The sequence below is a fragment of the Cydia amplana genome, chromosome 18, assembly GCF_948474715.1.
Source record: "Cydia amplana chromosome 18, ilCydAmpl1.1, whole genome shotgun sequence".
Lineage (NCBI taxonomy): Eukaryota > Metazoa > Arthropoda > Insecta > Lepidoptera > Tortricidae > Cydia > Cydia amplana.
Window position 1 is genome coordinate 4,040,318 of NC_086086.1, and position 22,802 is coordinate 4,063,119.

General features: G+C 36.1%; 1 protein-coding gene across 1 annotated transcript in view; it reads left to right on the plus strand.

The window, feature by feature from the left end:
* LOC134656285 (RNA polymerase II elongation factor Ell) overlaps window positions 1-22,802 on the plus strand; it is a 79,898-nt gene that overhangs the window by 12,512 nt on the left and 44,584 nt on the right. The window contains exon 2 of the mRNA XM_063511804.1: window positions 10,527-10,574. Coding sequence (XP_063367874.1) covers window positions 10,527-10,574 — 48 coding nt within the window. The remainder of the gene's footprint in view (window positions 1-10,526; window positions 10,575-22,802) is intronic.

Here is a 22,802-nt window from a genome sequence, read left to right on the forward strand (position 1 = left end):
TTAGTTTATAGGTATTTATTGTAAATTATCTGTAATGTGACTTAATTGAGATGTATTTTGGTATGAATTGAAATTAATTAAATTATCTACATCTAAGTGGATTTACATTATTGTCTGGTATGTAGTGAACAATATTATAATACATATATCTATGGCAGCGTTTATTAAATCATCAATAGACGTTAGTAATTGCATGTACTCCCATCTTAAATGCCGGCAACGCACTTACAACACAACCCTTCTGGTGTTGCGGGTCTCCATGGGCGGCGGTAATCGCTTCCCATCAGGTTATCCGTCTGCTCGTTTGCCTCCTGTAACATAATTTATAATACTAAAATATAAACTTTATTTATTTTGTGATTTTCGATGAGATCCATATTTCCTATGCACAAATTTGATTTACAGTCGTCATCAGATACTTCGGAACGGCCATGGTGCTCAAAATATCTGAACATGCACTTTAACGTCTTGATATTATAAGCTTTGTTCAGATATTTGTGAACACCTTTCCCGCTTTGATATATCTGATGGCGTTTACTAGTAAAAAACGCTATTTGGCTTTAGCTCCGCGCTTTATAGGTACCTTTGTGTTAATTTCAATAAAGTTTTAAAGAAACCCATGTATGTTTAAATAATATATAGGTAGCAATTAAGATTTAAGTTTTATTTTGTGATGTTGCATAATGAGATGGTAAGGTTTTTGGCTAAGGCCGTCGACAAAATACTGTAAGGTCACATTGTAACGTGCCTTAAAAGCTATCGGTGCAACTATTTTTGTACAAGGTTGATAAAAGTAATGTACGTAGTATGTAGTACCTTTACTACCTACGTATTTGCGAAAAAGGTAAACAAGTTTTCAAAGCAGTTTGGAGTCTATGATATTATGAGCTTATCAAAGAAAATAATATCTAATGATAATTACTAATTAGGTACCTATTTATAGACCTACTAATATCAAAGATCAGTGGTTTGAAAAACTTAAGGAGCGTCGTCTAAAGAGACAACTACCGGCACCTCCAGCTAACGCCAAATTTACTTGTGACCGTTGTGGGAAGCAGTGCAGGGCCCACATCGGTTTGTTCAGTCACAAGAAAAGATGCGACTTTCGGAATACACAGCAGCTGTAATAAACATCTAAAAAGGATGTAAAGGCCAATGATGAATACCAAAGATAAGCTTTAGATGAATAAAAAAACTATCTCATATTATTAATATTAATATATACACTTTAGAAATCTTTCGCTTGTACAAATGTACACGTGTATCAATATTAGCTCAAGGGGTTAAACAACAACTTTGCCCCCTTGTAGAACAAATAACTATATTGACCCCCCGCAGCCTAAACTATTATATTAGATGAGTGACATTGATTATTAAAAGAGTGACGTAGGTAAATTTCTTTTCGAACTTCAGTTATTTGTTATTTTATCTGTATCAGCATTATCAAAACGTGCGCAATTGAACTTCATTGTTGCAATTCCTTATAATGAAACGTTGCCACCATTACGCAAGTGTCACTATCATAGACGAAGATAACGCAATGGGAATGACGCGTGCATTATCTAGCTTTAAGCCTTTGTAAATCACAGAGAATATATTTCCCACAATTATTTCGAACCTTATTTCAAAGTAATAGGGTTCTATTTTGCGTAATTTCGGACTAGTTTGCGCCAGTCAAAGTGTTAATTTCATACCTTACTTAGTCGGTACAATTCCACTCAGTTTGTTGACAGATCGAGACATCACAAATCGTGGGACATACGATAATATGCCATAAATGCTGCGTTTATAATTATACCGGTTGCATCCTTATATCACGCCTATTTCCCGGAGGGGTAGGCAGAGACCACATATTTACTTGCTACGATCCTGACATACCTATTTCGCTTCCTTCACTTTCATAACATTCCTCATACACGCTCGCCGGTTTAGGGTGATATTGACCAGTACGGTTACCATCAGTTTGTCACTGACATAAACGCAGTCGAGAACGTAATTTACTTTCTATAGATCCCGTTTGCACTAATATGCGAGTGCGAGCGAGATGTATAGAAAGTAAATTACGTTCTCGACGGCGTTTATGTCAGTGACAAACTGATGGTAACCGTACTGGCCTTTCTTCAGGATTTCCCCGAACACCCTTACATACATCCCATCACTACTATACTACTCATCCTTCCAATCCATAACTATAACTAACTACATACTGCTTATCTTTTATTAGAGTCTGTGCGGAAAGAGAAGAGTTGCGGAATGTATGGGGCCCAATACATTCCACGACTCTTCTCTTTACATGGATGTGTTTCGAATTTCATCATTTTTCGGCATGTAACAAGCACTCAATAAAACAAGTGTAATATTTCTCGCGCTTTTGTTCTTGAGAATATATTTGACACTTAATTTCGACCTTGATATTAACAACTAGTTTTTTGACATTCGCAAATCAAGTTGAAGTCTTGAATGGATGTGATTCGCTGTACTTGTTCTTTATATTTATTAACTTAGTAAAATATATTATTATTTCTTTACAAAATACTTGTTATAACTTATAACTGTTCCAAATTTTAGGTCCCTACTACGTGAGTCATACTGAAAGTTCCTGGACTGGCCACTTAGAAAAAATAAGTTTTCTCATATATCAGAATCCAGAAACTTTCAGTATGACCTAAGTACCTACATCAAACGGTCTTTGAGAAAAACGCATTTAACCGATTTGCAAGACCGAAGTGATCTCATAAGAGCTCCGCGAACAGTTTTGTGCGGAGCTCTAAAAAGTGATATCTAAGGCAATAATCTAAATTACCTAACTTGGTAATGTCAATACATCGTATACATACTAGGTATACTAAGATATCAAACCAAATAAGTGACATTAACCTTTATAATAAGTGCTAGAGCTACCTTTTGTTTGCAACTACGAGTATGTAATACAAATTAAAACTAATAAACAAAGACTTCTACATATTATTATCGGTATGTTTAAAATACAGACGTCAAGTATTAGTGCACAGTGTACACTCGACGTCAAAAATATGTTTAGAGAATAAGGTGCAAAAGTGTAAACGTATCTTTGTACGCAGTACACAGTTACACATTAATATCTGTCAATATAGTCAAGTATGATGTGCTGTAGCCTGTAATGTAGGTCAATAATATCATCGAGTTTTTATCGGCAAGACGAGACTACAACAGTCATTACGATCGCGAACAGTACCTCCGTGAGGGAAGCCCCAGCACTTAAATTCCCTAGCGGTACCTACAGGCACGGAATCTCATGGTCACGGTGCAGATTTCATCGTAATGTTTTCTTATAATGGTCCTCGTTATGCATAACTTGTAGATTTATTAGAATTTAATTATCATCATAAGGAAAATCTAAGTGTAATGTTAAATTTAATAGATCAGTAATAGTTTGACAGTCGGTTTCCACAAACAGACCCTCAAAAGGCGACGAATTTAAAGCAGTAACGTATAAAGAAGCTTTACGTTATTTATTATCTAAAGTAATTGTTAAAAAGTTTAAAAATAAAAGATAATACCGACACAATTAAGTATTCAAAAACGAAAACAATACAAAACAAAGATTACACGAAGATTACAAACAGAGGTAAACAGGGTTTATCGCTAGGCAACCAGACGACCTTTAAGTAATAAAACCTCTGTTTTCCAAGTTTAAAAATACACAATTTTTGGTGTGGTTACGTGACCTTTGCGAATCCGAATCACTCCAGGGAAGTCGATTACTGATAATTGTGACGTAACAGCCACATACGGCACTAAGAGTCACGGCCATGGGTGCCGCCAGTTCCGGGTCATCCCCACTGCGTCTAGACGATGCAACGAATTTCACTGCTAGGCGGTTAAGTAATAAGCAAGTAACTAAAGCAATTTTTAAGTTTACATCATCAGCCCAGCCTAGTTGTTTCTCGCGTTCATCCATCGCCGTTGTGCAACTACACGACTATCCGACACTTGCTTATTGTGACCAAACTTGTTGCCCAACAACTCGGGCTTCTTATCCAATTAAGCCTGATTAAACCCTTTTCTAAAATGGATTGACATATTTCTATGCTATTCAATAATGTATTTTAACTTAACCTTTCGACGGAATGACATAATGATATGTTCTTAATCATACGTCAGGTGCTAGTCTCGAGCGTTTACTGTTGATGGATTTTTAACCGTGGTGCATTACACAATGTTACAAACATTGGCCTCCTAAACAAATTTACAACATCATGCATCACTAACATAAAAAGGTTATACTTTCAAGTTATTAATTTCTTCCAATTAATAACGAGTAAGTTCGTGCTTAAAAAGCGTACCTATCCATTGTCGTGTATTTAGGTTAATGCACGTTTAAAATTCTTGAGCAAGTATTCCTGTATACGTTATCATACCCGTGCTGTGAATTTTATCGTAGTAGCATAGTAATGGAAACCTAAACGACTGTAATTGTAGGGTTCAACAGTTGTACTACACAATGAAGACTGAAAGAACTTCCAATTGGATGCATTTTGTACACATGAATACTTGCAAGATATCTGATTCATATTTGGGAGAGGAATTGTAACTTCTCACCTTTGTTAGACACATTTTTGTAAATTTTGCAGGCTATTGAAATCCTTTGCATAACGCAACAACGTAACGATACGATAGTTATGTTATGAATCATCGTTTGACGAACGTCTGTACGCGCATGTATATGTGATTGTGAATTACCGTAACGCAAATTAGTCGACTTAAATAAGAATATATTTTCCTTGTACTGAAGTGCATTTTGTTCAAAACATTCTGCGTCACTGACTGCGGAGTTATACACCATAGGTCAAATATTATAAGCCCTTATATTTTAAATAAATTCGTGAAAAACATTAAAAACCGATCCTAACATTATGTTACAAAAACTTTTACTTAGTAGTCATTAGCAGATTTGGATTTTAATTTGTCTTTCCTGTCATCGATTACTGAAAACGTTGGAATAACAAATACTTACAATATTGATACGGGCGAAGACTACATTGGATATAATTATTAAGGGCCTACTGCAGCCGCGTCTGGCGCTTCGTAAACCACGCCCGCTAGTTCTTCCCTCCCCGCTAACACGCACACATGGAAACGCTTCGCGCCGCACGTGAAGTTTGTGTGACCTTTTAGCACCATCTAACGTTACAGAAGTTAACTACCATTATACGTGGTCGCTGCGGTCGGCCAGAAACTTAAATTCGGAAAAAATTGAAACAGATGGCGTTGTTACTTGTTCATAATAGCAAACAATAAAATAATTAATTCATAAACCTGCATATTTATTGTTGTTTTGGAAGATGTTAACATCATAGAAGCAGCAGCGTATATAGCATATAAGTTAAGAGTATTGATAATAAGAAAATAGCACAAGAACAGAAAAGAGATTATTTTTGATAAAATATGATGAAAACAGATTTACTTGATTACGCTCACCTGACTTTGCGGTCACTAAATGCAAATTTCAACCTTATTGTTATGGGGTTACAATAACCCTGGGGTTGCAGGCGTCCATGGTCGTTATTATTATAAATGCTTTGGTTGAAATGCTTTTTATTAACCCTCGAATTTTTCATAGGTACAGTCACCTGCAATAATATGTTACTCTTCGACGGCCGCAAAAATATGTGACACGCTCTTATGGCTCTACAAATAAGATCTAACATGATCTACCGCAAAACGGCCTTCGGTGTGTAACATATTATTGCAGCTGCCTGTACTCGTATTCATTGTTGTATAGGTAGGTATTAATATCTTTTATCCGATCGATTTGCATTTATTTGAAATAAATCACAGTGTTTAGTAATTATATGTTTTATTGAATAAGAGATTATTTAGGTATGTAAGGAATACAGGGTGCCTTTTTGAAACACTCATTTTTAGGGTTCCGTAGCCAAATGGCAAAAAACGGAACCCTTATAGATTCGTCATGTCTGTCTGTCTGTCTGTCCGTCTGTCCGTCCGTATGTCACAGTCACTTTTTTCCGAAACTATAAGAACTATACTGTTGAAACTTGGTAAGTAGATGTATTCTGTGAACCGCATTATATTTTCACACAAAAATAGAAAAAAAAATGGGGTATCTATGGATAGGTCTTCAAAAATGATATTGAGGTTTCTAACATAATTTTTTTCTAAACTGAATAGTTTGCGCGAGAGACACTTCCAAAGTGGTAAAATGTGTGTGTCCCCCCCCCCTGTAACTTCTAAAATAAGAGAATGATAAAACTAAAAAAAATATATGATGTACATTACCATGCAAACTTCCACCGAAAATTGGTTTGAACAAGATCTAGTAAGTAGTTTTTTTTTAATACGTCATAAATCCCCTAAATACGGAACCCTTCATGGGCGAGTCCGACTCGCACTTGGCCGCTTTTTCTGGATAATTTTGAATTTCAATTGTCAGGGGTGCCTACATTATTTTTTAATACATTTTACAACGACAACAAACAAAAGTTCAAATTCGCCGTATTTTTATTACCCGGGTCGATCGCAACAAAATAGAAAATCATGTTTTTCAAATCTAAGCGTTATTGTAATTTATCTCAAATAACCAAAAAGTCAATCTGACTAGAACTTAAAAACGAACTGAATTATTTTAATATGTCGATTTTTCTTGGTGACCCAGGAGAATTTTTTTTTATCCCATACAAAAAGAGCGTATCCCAATCGCGTATCGGTTTTGGTTTTTACTTATAAGTGTGAAAAATATATTCTACCATATACGAAGGATGTGTGTTTTATCATGTTTTATATGTCTTTTTGTACAATAAAGTGTTTTACTGCTACTAATATATCATATTAACGATTAACTAAAAAGGTATTTACATCTAATTTAACTGGTAAATTATTACAGTCCGCTAAAATTAATATATATTCAAAAAAATATTTGTTAATATGTCCCAAAATCATGGCTCATTTTTTAAGTCTCCTGACTTACCAAACATATCGCAACGAAGGCAAGGGTACAACGCGGCATCGTGAACCTAATAACGTAACGTTTCAGTTACTTTTTTAGTCGCCGACCATTTTATCCGGGGTACGAAAAGAGGTATTAGATCTATCCTGGGTCTAATATGTTATAAAAACATAGTTTTTTGAAAAATGTTCGTAGGTAGTACACAAAATTTACATTTTCTTTTAAATGTGATTTGGGTCATCGTTCTCCCTGGTGACTTTTCTGGTGACCCAAGAGACATCAATTTTATTATGACTCAGGAGACTTTTTTTCTATGCACTTTGATTTTTTTGATGCGCTAATTTTGTAATCTAAAATAACTTTAAACTGCTGATATACTTATATCACTTTGCTGATGAGTGGAAGTGGAATTTAAACTTAATTTATTGTTCTCTCCCTTGACATTTTGGCATACATTTGACATGCTGCAGTGCACTCCTAACGTTAATAAAGACATAATTTTTAGAAAAAGCTTTAGGAAAACTCACTCTTGAGCTTAAAACGATTAAGTCCTTATCATATTATGTTAGATTTTTAGTACAGACCCCAAATCAGTGAAAATGTGTCTTAGCCAACTAAATTTGTCTCTGGGAAAAGTACGATATCCCTAAAAATTGTACGTACATTTCGCATTTTTCTGAAGGAACGGAATTCATAAATTGGGTTATTATTATTTTTTCAGATTATTTGATTGCATTGACATATCACCAAGATAGATAGAACATTTAAGTTACCAGAAGAAAAGCATTTGTGTTCTTTAATAGTGTGGAAAAAGTAGGTTCGATTCCCGGGCGCGATTAAGCGAATTTAAAAAAAAACAACGTGTTGCATTCCGGGAGTGCCGACAGAAGTGAAAACTCAATGACTAGTCCAAAATGTCTGCAGCACTATGTATAATTGACCCATCCTCCTTTCTATTGAAAACTTTTGGTTCCGAAATTGCTGGTCAGTGAGCTTGTTTAAAATTCGAAAATCAAATTTATTAATTATAATAATTTATTTATTTGGTCATGATATTTTGAGTTTTATTCACCAGTACTAGAGTTCACTTTTATTAGCGATTTCATCAAGATGTAGCTTTATTGAATTATATTTGAGTGATATAAAGTTATAATACTGTGAGATCCTCGTATTTCAGCCCGTACAAGATTATAACCTTTTTCATGTAATGTCATTGAGTTTTTCTTTATTGATTTAAATGCCATCTAAACCTTACGGTCACATGATCGCCTTACGCTGTCTCGAGTTTATCATTTTTTCCCCACCTCATAAAGTGCCTAGCGCCGCTAAAGAAGTTTTCACTTCAAAAATCTTTGAATGCAGTTGTTTCTTTAAAAAACAATAATGTTTCATTTAAGTAAAATGAGCAAACTTAAGGTTTTAAGGCACTTTCCCTCCAGGGCCCATAATTTTTTTCCACCCGGTAGTAGACAACTATTTTTTTCGACTAAATGAAGTTTTATTAGATAAATCGTTGATCACATGGTTCGTTTCACACATCACATCAAATCGTTTGTCATCACAATCAAAATTTGTCAAAAGTAATGAAATTTATGCCAAAAAAACATAAATAAAACATATAAATTCAACACATTTTTTTAATAAAAATCTTTCTCGATGATATAAAAAAGAACATCGACAAATTATGTTCAAAGAATTAATATCAAAACAGATGTCATAATTAGGATTGGCTACTTTAAGAAAGGGACAGAGAGATTTAATCCTCTCGCTCTGCACGTTTTTCTCATTCCTCCTTGTCAAGCCAAAATAAACTATAAAATGATAGTAACACAGTACATTGTAATATTCACTTTTTCCACGGTATCATGTCATTGTAAATTACTTATGTGAAATTGTAGTGGCGTGCGACTTTCAAACCGGAGGTCACGGGTTCGAACCCCGGCCCGTGCAAGTGAGTTTTTGTAAGTAGAGACCTTTTTTAGTGGTACTTAAATATAATAACTTTTCGTATTATTGAAATAAAATATTTTATTCAAACAAACTTAATAATATAATAATTAAAACGAGTAATATCAATTAGTTTTTAATATTTATTCAATTATTTTAAATTATTTGAGCATGAAACATACTAGATTTATTTTTATCATTACAATAGAAAAAAAGCAAAAAATATATTCTTATAGATATTTTATTTTCAAACAAAAATAAAGCAAAAAGTTACGGTTAGATTCTGATGGCTAAATACCAAACAGCTACCGATACATTTCAATATCTGTCGAAATTTCCTAACCCGTTGTAACTGACAAAGAGTATAGATTTCGACGTAGCATGACGTAGCTAAGCAAACACGCACACATGCGTAACGTATAGGCCTGTAAGAAGGCACCATCATAGGTTTACCTCCGATTCCGTTACTACTCAATGGAGTTACGACTCAACGTTTATTGGATATTAAAATTTTACGTAATTCGGAGCGCTGCGCGAAGTGACATAGGTCTTACCTCTTTGAGGCACGACGGCCATCTAACATTACTGGCATAAAGGATGCATTTATGACTTTGACGCATGACAGAAAGAGAAACGGAACTGCGTAAAATGGGCGTTTGCTGTTGAATTCATAAAATCAAAAATCGATAATAAATCCATCGGTAAAGGATAATAAGTTAATATTTAGTTCTTTGAAAGTTAAGACGAGATGAAAACCTTTGCTGTAAGGTGGGTTGTGCTGGATATGGATGTGTTTTCTAGTTGCACGAAGCTAAAACCGAAAAATGAACACGTAAGTTTGGATTTATTTTCTATCGAGAAAATTTTAAGCATTCGTGTTTCGACTACTACGAAATGTCTTATCATATAGTCAAGAAACATATATCCGAAAATCACTACTGTTTGTTTCCGGGGCTAGCCACTGCCACCTTTCTAAGATCCTGTTATTTTTCGATGCACGGCCTTAACATGATATGAGTCAAAATCATAATCTAGGTTTTAGTGTTCTATCGGGAACAGGAAAGACAATTAAATTTAGAAGGTATATTATGGTAATAAACAAGCTCTAAAGCAGCATAATTGCATAGAAAAATCTCTGCAGTTGCGTATATTTCATTTCATTTCATTTATTTACTGCAATCCATGGTACATATAGGTGTTATAATCATTTAAATTGTAACAGCATGGACCCTGAATAGGGTATAGCATGATAATCTTAAAAACTAAATACTTAAAATTACCTTAAAACATAACATAACATAATTTTGATTTCTACACTGAATAATCCAAATATATTTCCGATGACATTACAATACATTATCAATTAAAATAATAATAATAGTGTCAATTCATTTATAATAATAATTCATTTAATTCTCAGTCGTATCACTATTGTCAGATGCCATAAATTCTTGATAAGAATAAAATGATTTAGCAATTAACCATGATTTGAGTTTATTTCGAAATATATTATAAGTTTCAACGTCTTTAATAGAATCAGGGATTTTGTTATATATTTTTATCGACTGGTAATGGGGGGTAATATTTAGTGATTCTTCGATTTTATTTAATATGTGTTGTTTTCCCGTTTCAGGATAAATTGGCAAAACCTACGATACAGTTCCTACCCGGAAATGAAGGGGTAAGTGTCTACTTGCTTTAAACTTTTTACTGTCAACAATTAATAAGTGATTAACGTGCATTGTCGGCCTTTCTAAATCATTGATCAAAAATCTTTAGACAATCACACCTACATTTCCACATGATGTGGCAACCGGACCAGTTTTAGGAGATGCAAAAAATCCGGTGCAAGTTGACTAAGAAACTCGGTGCATGCGAGCGTGGTGGAGGCAGCACAGGCCACCTCGCCACCGGGGCCTCGGAGCGCAGGCCTTGACTCGCCTCGAGCGTACCAGTTAACGTTTGCGGCACTCGATACGCTTGCGAAATTATATGATGACCCACTTAGCCGATTTCGTTTTGCTGCTTGCTTGTTGCTGCGGTCGGTAATCTATAAACTTTTATCCTAAGCTTTAAACTAGGTATGTACCTGTCACTCGTTTGTTCCTAGCCGAAGTTAACCTATTCGATAGTTGTGTCTCAATCAACCGATTTCAATCCCGCCGCATCGATTTGCATTAAACGTTTAGTCAATTATTAGCTTGGATTGCTTCCCGATGGCGACCATGTTCAGGTTGCAACGTCAGTCGCAAAAAGCGAGACTAATGCAATTTTGTTTACAAGTTGATTATCCCCGGCTGATCCCCGCGGCGGCGGCGCGCGACGCCCGGCGCCTTCGACCGGTTTGCTTGTTGCCACTGTCCGACTCGCCTGCCGGTTTGACGTGATCTTTTCTCGTTGCTCGCCGTAAGCCCTCTGCTCATATGTAAACGACCCCAGGAACCTCATTTTACGTCTTTACACATCTCAACCTGCACACGTTGCATCATTCAAATGCTTACCTAATGAAAATCCTGATTCGATCCATCCGCATTTATGTTACTTTATTTTATAAGTTGCTTTTATGATGTCGTGATTAACCTCTGGGTCGTCGTGCCGGTGTGCAGTTTTTTTTTACATAACGACATTGGATTGCAAAGTCAGACAATTGATTTAACTGCACTCGATCACGCAAATATACTAGCTGGACTCAACCTTGGCTTTGTGATTTTTATAAATAATCCCAGAAACTTTTGGGGATTAATGACTTTTCCGCGAATAGTGCGAATCATTACCACCGTTCCATCATTCTTCGAATATCTCGTTATCGGTGCTTTAGGTGTGAGACTCTCTGGCGTGCATCCAAGTTGCACATTATATCCACAATTCAATGAGTCGTGGACCAGAATAGTAAATAAGATAGAGTGGACGTATAAAAATAGCTACCGTTCCAGTCACCGTGGGTATGATGCTACTGCACCTCACAGGTACGGCCGTTGTCCTCCCCTAGGCTTCTCTCATAGTCTATTGTCTCGTGCGTGTGCGTACGCCTGGACACATTCTCAGTGCACGTTTTAATCAATGCATAAAATCTGGCGCGATGAACTCGCGTCCTTTCTTCCGATGACATGTACTCATTAACTGTACATTAATGTTGGCGTTTTTGAAACAGGTAACGAACGAAAGACAATGAACTTCACGTATTAGTTTCGCTGTCATAACTATTTGCATTTCTGTGCGGATTGTGTAAGTGTATTTATTGTCCTTAGTAGACGTTATAACACTTTACTAGCAAAACAGGTGTAATGAACATTTACGATTTATAACTTTACAGATCATGAAAAATGACTGTTTAGCTAGTCTGATGTTAGTGTGAATTATTTTGTAATTGTTTCAAACTGGCGTGTTATCAGAAAACTGTGCTTTCCGTCATGTCATTAATATTTATGCTGAATTGGCTGTATAATTTCGCGAGCAGATATTTGATTCTAGTTACATATATATTTCACAAACTTCCTTAACACCGTCAGCAGTATTATTATTTTCTTGAAACACATTGTTTTTGCATTAAAACTGTTTTTCTGTCGGCGCTATTATAATTAGATCTTTTATCAAAGATAGCGTAAAGTTATCGCGAATGTTTCAAGTATTATCATATGATTCACGTGTCATAGTCATAGATGTACGTTGAACCCGTTCTGTATTACAAACAAAACTGAATGTTCATCCATCACAATGTAAGTTGGATGCGATTCGAGGCGGTCACCGTCGGGTCGATGTCCTGCCCGCGACTTTATAATACCTCTGAAGTTAGCTCAAACCCCGAAGGTTTAACTCGCTTCAGGGACAATAGCCACTTCTCTTCAATTCATTATTACCCTACACACTTTACCGTAGGAATTATTTGAAATGGTTTCGCATAAATTACTAGTTGTTGAAGTTATATATACGCAATAGGCAGTTTAGACGCGTTTTATTGCCTTGCCCCGTGCTTTGAGAATAGGCCGAGTGGCACGCGGTGCATTTAAATTGAACCTTTCCTCGCTTGGAACTCTGTAAAGGGAGCCAATTCAAGATATGTGTCAAAAGTAAAAAATCCAATGAATAATGTTTTTCTGTATTATCTTAGTAGCCCATAGGTACCTCTAAATATCTAATTGTTATAAGAAGTTATGAATTAAAACTGTTATATTGCAATTCCGCTTTGAGTGCGAGAGACCCCTAACTTTAAAGAATCCCTGAAAATTGTGTACGTGGGTTTTCCATAAAGAACTTTTTACTGAATCATGTACGAATGCGAAATGCGAAGCACTTTCATTTTGAAGTACCTAATACCTAATCGTTAGTTTTAAATTTGTTTCTTTGTGGGTTGACTTGACATCTGTCTTCGCCATACATAACCGGACAAGTCGTAAATCTCTCGATTATGGGCTACTTCAGCTACGTGATTCTACTAGCTAGTCATAAATGTCCCTTAATATCCTCAATTCATTAATATTCGTGTATTTCAAGTTTTACTTTTTCTGACTGAACAAAGGGAGGCTGGCAAGATTTTATCAGATCACAATGACTGCCCGTCGGGCTAACAATAGTGTTTATATACTCGCAAGGACAAGCTATTCAGGAGCACGTCCACTTTAGCAATGATCTTGAATATAGCCTATTGTTTAAGGCTCCTCCGTATTGCTCTAAAACCAGTGAATTAGCGAATGGAAAACACTTATTTTACAAATTAGGTACTCGTTGTACGGATCTCTTACCACCGAACCGAACAATATTTCGTGTGCTAAACGATAGCACACGAAATATTGCACGGGATAGGATTAGGAGGAGGAAGGATGGTTTGAAGTTTAAACGGGTTTAATGCATACCTATTATCCCATATACGCGTAATGTCTATCACCGTATCAATCTGTTATTTGCTCAGAGACGCCACAGATATACGAAGTACGATCAATGTTTTTTATGGCACAGCTGTTTTTTTCCGCGATTACGGGGTTGGCCTCATCGTAAAAGTGGTTTTGTTTTAACGCAAGTAAATCTTATTACGTAGACTGTCGATGTAGATCATGATAATTGCCCTGAATCTTAGAGTCAGGATATCGATAGTATTCCGTTATAATACCGACATGTATACCTTAATACTTAGTTGGATAGCAAGGTGCTAATTTGAACATATCTTCTAACTGTACTGATCTGCCATAAAAAGTTAACATCTTTCTCCATTCAAGGCTGTGTTTCCTATGGGTATTTAATCGATGTGCTTTTGATAAAAAGCAAACAATCTTTTAATTTAGACATTAGATCCGCGATTTGCTACATGACTTTTTCTTTAATACTTTACTCATAGGCATGTACCTACGCCAAGTTGCAGATCTATTCAGTTCAGCGGTCCGTGCTATGACTTATAAACATACCCACATCCCTGAGATCGGATCAGCGGGTGCCAGCCGATTACAAACACGATATCTGCTAACCGGAACAAAATAGTAAGAGAAGGTTACCTATAATCAGTTATCTCGTGCTGAGGCCGGTTGGTTGCTTACACTGGTTTGGCCATGGGGTCAATGTTGGATACATTCAATGGATGTCCGTGAAGGTAATTGACATTTATAATTATATTAAACATGTTTAAAACGATTAACAATATCAAAGCACCATGTATGTATTCTTTATTAATGACGTAAATGCTTGAAGCACGCAAGCATTCTGATTTTTTCTGCAACGTCATTTTGATATCCCAACGCAGGGGTGTTTCTTGACAGTGTTCTGAAATACAAAGGAGAATGACCCAAATTTTGCAAATATAATAAGTCAGTTAGTCCAACATAACTTAGCTAAGTAATAATTTAGCTTGTCCAGCCAGCTAGCCGACCCTGCCTCAAATCATTCTTCAACAGTCTCCGCTACTACCTATAATTGCAAACGTTCTTTGAATCGAAAGCCTGAATGACAAGCATCGATGGAGGCGTGTCGTCTCGATAGTTTGTAAAATGTTTGTTTACCTACTTATGAGCAGGGTGTCAGGAGCGCCGGCGGAACCGTGCCGATTTCCTCGTGGTAATTGCCGAAGTATGCGGACGGCGCTGTCGTCTTATTGGGGCTGCGCAGTGCGGTACGTGAGCGCTCACTTTCACTTCGTAAACGCCAGCGGAGCTCCGCTGGACAAAGCTTCCAACCGCATACCGGCACTGCAAGTGGACGTTTTTCGATATACCTTACATTGTATTATACGATGTGTCAACATTGCGAATGATGCACCTTAAACGCGTAGGTGAAAAATAGAGGCGCGCAACGAAATGCGCAAAAATGTGTAAAGACTTACAGATTTGAGATCGTATTGGATATGTTAGGGCTTTGGCCTGAGAGTGTAATTGAACATGGTTGGGCCACCTACTTAAATTTTAGATACAATATACAATAAACGTGATTATTCGTCGCTGTTGGCGACGTGTTTCGAACCCATCACTTCGAATCTGAATCTTAATACATTAAAACACTATCCTGATACGCATCGCTATCTTTGACTTATAAAAGTCGATTTGATATGGCAGGTAATTTGTTTAATATGTTAGTCGAGGTTACAACCTCGGTACATTCGGCCTCAAATCTAGACGCTCTCGTACTTAGCCACATTGATGCAGCAAGGACTATACTTATACCTTTTTTTTATTAAAGACTTCTTTATTATTTGGCGTTATTGGATTGTTCGAGAAATTGATTTAATGATGTCAGAGAGTTATCAAAATCTATCAGACGTACAAAGTACAAATGATAGAGTTATTATTGCCCGATACTTTAAGAGATTTACGACCGATTTTTAACGATTGCCGAAGTCATTAATGTAGCATACCATCCTAAGTGCCAATATGCGTGCTGCTTAATTATTTCAATCACGATCACCTTGCATATTATATTAGGTCAAAATTAAATGATTTTTCTATTTTTAAAATCATCGCAGTTTCGGATCCTTGTACCTTTTTTTACCCACTTAGTTTAGCAGGTGTAAAGAAAGACCAACACTTTCCTTAGAACGCATCTTCGGTAAGCTGTTACGAAATCGACGTTTACAATGTATATTACCCATAGTACGTAATAAGTAAAGATGTACATTAATATTCATACCTACTGTTTTTAAAACTCATGCTCTATATTCATGTGGGTAAAGAAATACCAATTTTATTGCACTCTTCAATGGAGACATTTTCCATTACACGTAGGCCGCTGACGCCAAATGCCGTGCGGTTTTAGAGGGCATCCGATGACGCCGAATGTCGCGAATTGTGCTTGAATGGGACGACCCAATTGCACTAATCTGTTTTGTTATTTTTCTCTTAGGAATTGCGAATTTAAAGTAACTTACCTACTTCCTGTCTACGTCACGCAAGCTATAGTTTAAACTCAACTCAATCAATCGCTAATCTGATTAAACTTGTATTCGTTAGTTTATTCGAAATATCTTGATCTAAGATCTTGCTAATAAAAGTAAAACGTCCGTGAAGTGAGACGTATTTATTTATTAGGCACACTTCCAGTCACTCGATGTTACCAATATGGATAGAAGATGTACATAACTATTTCGTCTACTCACTTTCACTTCGTGGCATGATTTTTTCGCAAAATCTTAGTCTGCCAGATATATGTATTTACTTGATGTACTGTTAAATTGTATCATGCAGTTTTCTAAATAAAATTGATAGAGGCTATTTGGCCGAACGACCTTTGCGCAAGTTGCATTAAGGACACGGGCGACCGTTACAACAGTACTATGATTAAACTTGCTTCATTTCTGATGTTGCTTACTATGCTAGGATTTTAATTTGCCAATCAATTGCTTTTCCTTTTTTTCTGACGTCTTTAGCTTAATGCGTAAAGCGCAACGTTTTGTACATCTACGGTACAATTTTGAAATAAAAACTCAATTTTATTAGTCCACAAACTCCTCAAAGTATCACAATGGTATATATAATCTGAGGGCAATACAAATATAACATTTACAGTTAGGTAAAGTGACCAATAACAACTTTTTGTACCTATACAGACTCAATAATAAGACAAACAACTATCTGATTTGCTCTGGACGTTTTAACAATAGGCATTACGGTATACTTTATTCGCGTAAGACCCGTTACATATTATCTAGTATGCGTTATGCGGTATTAATGCTTGATTAAAAACCTATTAAACCTGTGTGTGAAAACACTGGTGTTATATACTTTTGGCCAAGGTTGTTAGTACTTACTTTGTACTATTTTAGGTACATACTTGAGACACCGCTAGAAGAAAGCCTTTCCTTATCATTGACTGATTGTTTGACATTGGCCACGGCGTGTGGCCAAGCCGGTATCCCACGCCTAACATTTGCCTCACAAGTTTTGTCCGTCGCAGTCAGTTTAATGATGTTTTTCCATTAAAGAAGGGAAAGCTGTCGTGTGCCCGCGTCCATCAAACATAGTTAATACCGCTTTCGTTCGATACCTGACGAGGAAGTGCGTTTCAACGCTAATACCTATTATGACTCGTTAGTGCTGATTCTAACTCGGTTTATTATAAGGTGAAGCCGTACGCAATACGCATCACCAATAAAAATGTTTATAGTTTGTATTGTAGGCACACGTGAACATGTATTAACGGGTTAACCAACTTTTTCTTGTCACACGTTGCTATGGTTACGGTCTCCTGAGTCACTCTTAAAATTCTAGGTTTTTCGTAATATTTAAATGAACCAAACTTGCATTTTATGGTAGTTATAAGACTTTTCCATAATGAGACATCTCCTGAGCATGTTAGTAGAACATGGTACAGCAGTTCTTCTAACAATCTATGCTATGCTATTATTGTCTCCTCGCTGATGGGACAGAATAACAACAAGAAATAGTTGATTGACCCATTTCTTTAAGGCAGCTACAGTCTTTCAAGCATTATATCTAATATTACAATTGATATTTTGGTTGATGGGCTTTGTTTTTAGTTTTCTAGTTTATATTTCGAATTGTATGTCAATATATTTTATCAAATGGCAAAAGAGTGATCAAGCGACAGTTAATTTTGGGTGACATTTAAAAGATCACACATAAGTACTATATGACATGCAAGTTTATCAAACGAAAATAGAACTAAACAGCATTAGTTCACGTGACGCCACTTAAAATCAGTTAACGGTAGGCTAAATGACTGTCTTTACAAAACCGATCGTAAATCTGCTAAGTGTGAAACATAAAATCTGTTTTCATGATAAGGATTGCTCGTTAATTTGACTGCTAAACGTAAGTCTCCTCTTATACTGTGTTTAGAAATGAATTTAGAACTACAGTATTCTGTCGAAATCTTTTATTATCAGGTTCAGTCTTAAAACTTAAAATGCAATTTTATTATGCTATAGATAAGAATTCTTACATTGTAAACAGATTCAAAAATCGGTTAGAATTATATTTCAATGCTTATGTAAATAATGTCAGATTAGTACAAATCGTGCTCCAGTTCTCATAAATTGACATTGGATATACCTTCATGTTCCTCCACGTCTTTATAGAGCTCAGCTTGCCCTACTGGCCTCCTATACACATTGCATACATACGTAATACGCTACACGGCCTTGCCAAACATGCTCGAATAAAACAAAAGTAACCGTCTATTGTTTTGCTATAAACTTATTTTTTCTACTCCTGTACTTTATAGTTGTCAAGACAAGTCTCTAGTCTATTCCCCAAAAAAGAATTTGTGCATACACGCAGTATCTTTTTGGCGATTTTACGATACTTCGTGTGGCCACTTAAAAAATATTGAATGAAATACAGTGTTGCCAACCTTATTTTAAATGTCATCTCTGACAAATAAGTGACCCAAAGACATGTTTTTTTTTTAATTTCATTCATTCATTCATTTATTTCCCGTCAGTACCCTCCATTTTTGCTACTTCTTGAATTAAAAATATTTGTTAAATTTACAATTGTATTTCAAAGTAAGTGCTTGGTCGTAGAAAAAGTATTGTATGCAACGTTGTTTAACTGAGTCAAAAAATACTCGTGGCGTCTTTCCTTTTTTGACTCGCCTTTTTTGACCTGTCTTAAACAACAGTTGCATAATAATATTTTTCATTCAAGAAGTAGCAAAGAATGGAGGGTACGGGCGGGAAAAGAATGAATGAAATAAAAAAAAGATGTCTATGGTAAACTATAGTTCACTCATTTGTCAGAGATGACAATTAAAATTAAGTTGGCAACAATGTATTTCATACAATATTTTTTAAGTGGTGATTACACGAAGTATCGTAAAAGTACCAAAAAGATACTGCGTGTATGCACAAATACTTTTTTGGGGAATAGACTAAAGACTTGTCTTGACAACTATAAGATAGGGGTTTAAAGGTGTGTGCACGACCCTTTAAATGACAAATAAAAGTACGGGAGTAGAAAAAAACTATTTCGAAACTACACAGCTACAATGGGTTTACACTGTTCACTGTATATAGTAATGTATGAATGAATCTATTATAGTTAGATTAATATCATGGAGTAAAGGGCAATATTTCGTCGAGGCCGAAGGAGGCAGTTTGAATCCGGCGCAAAGCGAAAGATTCCAGAATGGACTTTCTTGAGTGAGGTAAATAATCTGAAACTTTGCTATACCTATATCAAGTGTGCCCAAATCTGCCTTAAAACTAACAGTAGAGTAAAAGCACTTGTACCTAAGTTGCACTCTCGGCTGATGTCAATAGTACATTTCCTTACCTTAGTCGCAATTGCCCTGACTGACCTTATTAATGAAGTAAGATATCTATGACCTGCATAATCAACAATTAAACATAATAACTTATCAATGCGACGACGGATTTGCATTATTATCAAAACACTTAATTAAATTTATAAAAATGTGGTCTAGAATTTATATTTTAGTGTAAGACATTTCCTTTTTTTTTGAACTGTTTGTTTTAGTGTATCATATAGATTATAATAATTTAATAGGTTGATGAAATTTCGGGTCGCAAGAGTCGAGGGAAGCGGATACAATACCCCTTTTTTAACACAATAGGAACACGAAATTTTCCCGATAGTTAACCCAGCCCTTACAGGTCCAATCTAAACAAAAAGAGATCTTTGTGAACTCTAAGATCAATAATGGTGAACAACATCCAGTCGAACAGAGTAAACAGTATATAAACCAGCAGTTTATCGACAGCTGATTTACGTTATTAGCGAGACACATAATTACCCACATAAACCTCCGACTGACTGAATGATGTTTACTCACGTTAACAGTAAAGGCGCTCTCGCACTACGAGATAGAGGTAGCCATAGACAGGTCAATAATAAAGACGGATCATAACACTGTAAAAAGTTGGTATTTGTGCATTTCAGCGAGAAGGAGGCATTCTACAAAAAGGTCTACTTTGTCGCGGACGTGACACGTATGGCAGCAAACTTAATAACGTGCAGAAATCTGTATTATATATGTACCGTTCAAAACTAGTCAAGAACTGTAAAACAAACCTAAATGCACTGGCTAACTCCAACAAAGTCACACTTAGATGGGTACCAGGGCACTCCGACATTAACGGAAACGAAGAAGCAGACGAACTTGCAAGAAAGGGCGCAGACACGCCCCTGGTCGGCCCAGAACCGTTCTGTGGAATCACAAAACGGGATGCATATTCTCTGCTCAGCGACTTAGAAAAAAAGAGAGCAATCGATTGGTGGAAGTTCGCTAAAGGACAAGTACACTCGAAAGCTCTAATCAAAGGGTTCAACAGCAAAATCGCTAAGGAGCTTCTGGGGCTCAAAAGGCACGAAACTTGCGCGGTGACTAGAATACTGACTGGACACTGTAAGTTGAACAAGCACATGTTTCAAATTGGCAAGAAACAAGATGCGACATGCAGGTTCTGCCAGGAGTCAGAGGAGACTGCAATGCACATTCTCTGTTCCTGTGGACCACTAATGTCAAAAAGAAGTACCTACTTAGGGCGGCATGTATTGCAACCCTATGAGGTACAGAACGTTACGGCCCAAAGCATCTGTAATTTTCTGGATGCAACGGGCATTAGTAATGAACTTTAAAGGGCCGTCACAATAGATCAATACTTGGTCGTCGTGATACTCAAAGGCCCGATACCACCCCAATAATAATAATAATATACCGTTGAATTTAAAGCTAACTTATCAAACGTTATCATGCCAAATATCGACTTAATATCTTTATCAGAATTGTAAAAAGAAATTGTACCTATGCACCCAATACTTTTCTGGAATGCCCCAAAGTATTAAGGGGACGGTATATGACGTTTTCGATTTAGACCTCACTTTGTGCAATCAATTTGTTCAATGAATGATTAATAACTGCATTAAATTATACGTAAATATGTTCACGAAGAAGCCGTGTACCGGCTCTTCACGCCATATTTTTTTTTATTTCCTGTAATTCTCTACAAATCGACACTAAAAGTGTCCAAAAATCAAAATATGGAGTTCCGTTTGAGCAAGACGCATTACAGTTTTGTCTTTGACAGTAATTGAGTTGTTGTGGGATTTTGAAGGCTAGATAACTAAACTACCAGATTATTATCTACTTATATTTTTACTCACAAATACAACACAGAAATTCAATCCCAAATGTAAACTTTCGTATAATTTCCATACATTGACGACATCACTCAAAACTCTTCTTCGAGTCAGATGGCCGTTGGCCTTGCATCGAAGCAGACCTGTACGTCGTCATAGCTCGTTTTTGACATTAATAAAGACATTTCATCATATACGCATACGAAAATGTATACCAGTAGATAAATTGTATTTCATAAAATAGGGTAAATAAATATAATCACGTCGAGCTCCAGTCAAATTTTAAATGTGAGTTGTTGTTATTTACGGGTCGTAACGGTCGAAAACAGCAGTAAATTATCCTAAAACAATACGATTACAATCGAATTTAAGTAACTTGTTCCTTCAAAACCCGCTTAAAATGAAAAAAGTTTAAAGACTCGTTTTACTGATTGGGATTGATTTTCATTATGCTGGTATCAATTTTGCGTCATTATAAAAATGTATATGACTTCTGTACGTCAATGACTTTTGATGTCAATTAATTGTAATCTTGTATTTATGTTAGAGAATATTATATGTTCATTTAAATATTACTCATCTATTAATACGAAGCGTAATTCGTTTAATACCTAAAGACTTGCAGTGTCTACACCTACTTTGTTGACGTTCGTTCCGTCTATGTATGCGATTACGTAACGTGCTGTTCTGATAATCTTCAAGAATCAAGATAATTAATAACGGCAAGACCAGCATTTAGTACCAGCGAGTTTTGCGGATTTGGAGACCGAGATGAAGCTTACAGGCCAATATCGCTGCGGCCTGGCCTGCTTATTGTTATGTGTATAAATCGAATGTTATATTAATTTACTATAAAAAACAATGTTTTATTTCAATGACATTCTGTGCGTAGAGGTATGTATGTTTCGGTGATTATAAGAATTATGTCCACACAATAATCGTGCAAAGCAGAGACTGCATTATTTCTTTACGGTATAAGCGGTAAGGAAAAACTCATTGGTATCCTGGCTCGTACCAATGAGTTTTTCGGAACTTATGTACGAAATATCATTTGATATTTACCACTAGCTTTTCGGTGAAGGAGGAAACATCGTGAGGAAACCTGCATACTCGTAGTGCATACATTTGCGAAGAAATTCAAAGCTGTGTGTGAAGTCCCCAATCCGCATTGGGCTAGCGTTGAGATTATTGTCTATACAGGGTGGTCCAAACCGTGACGTCCAAAAATCGTGGGCTATCATAATGTACCCCATATGTATGTTAGCCGATTTTTCGTACTTTTCAAGTTATGATTTTTTAAGCTTTTAACTTTTCCTATGTAGGTAATATTCTCCGACCGTCCTTAGTCTGGGACCGACCGGTCTGAAAACCAG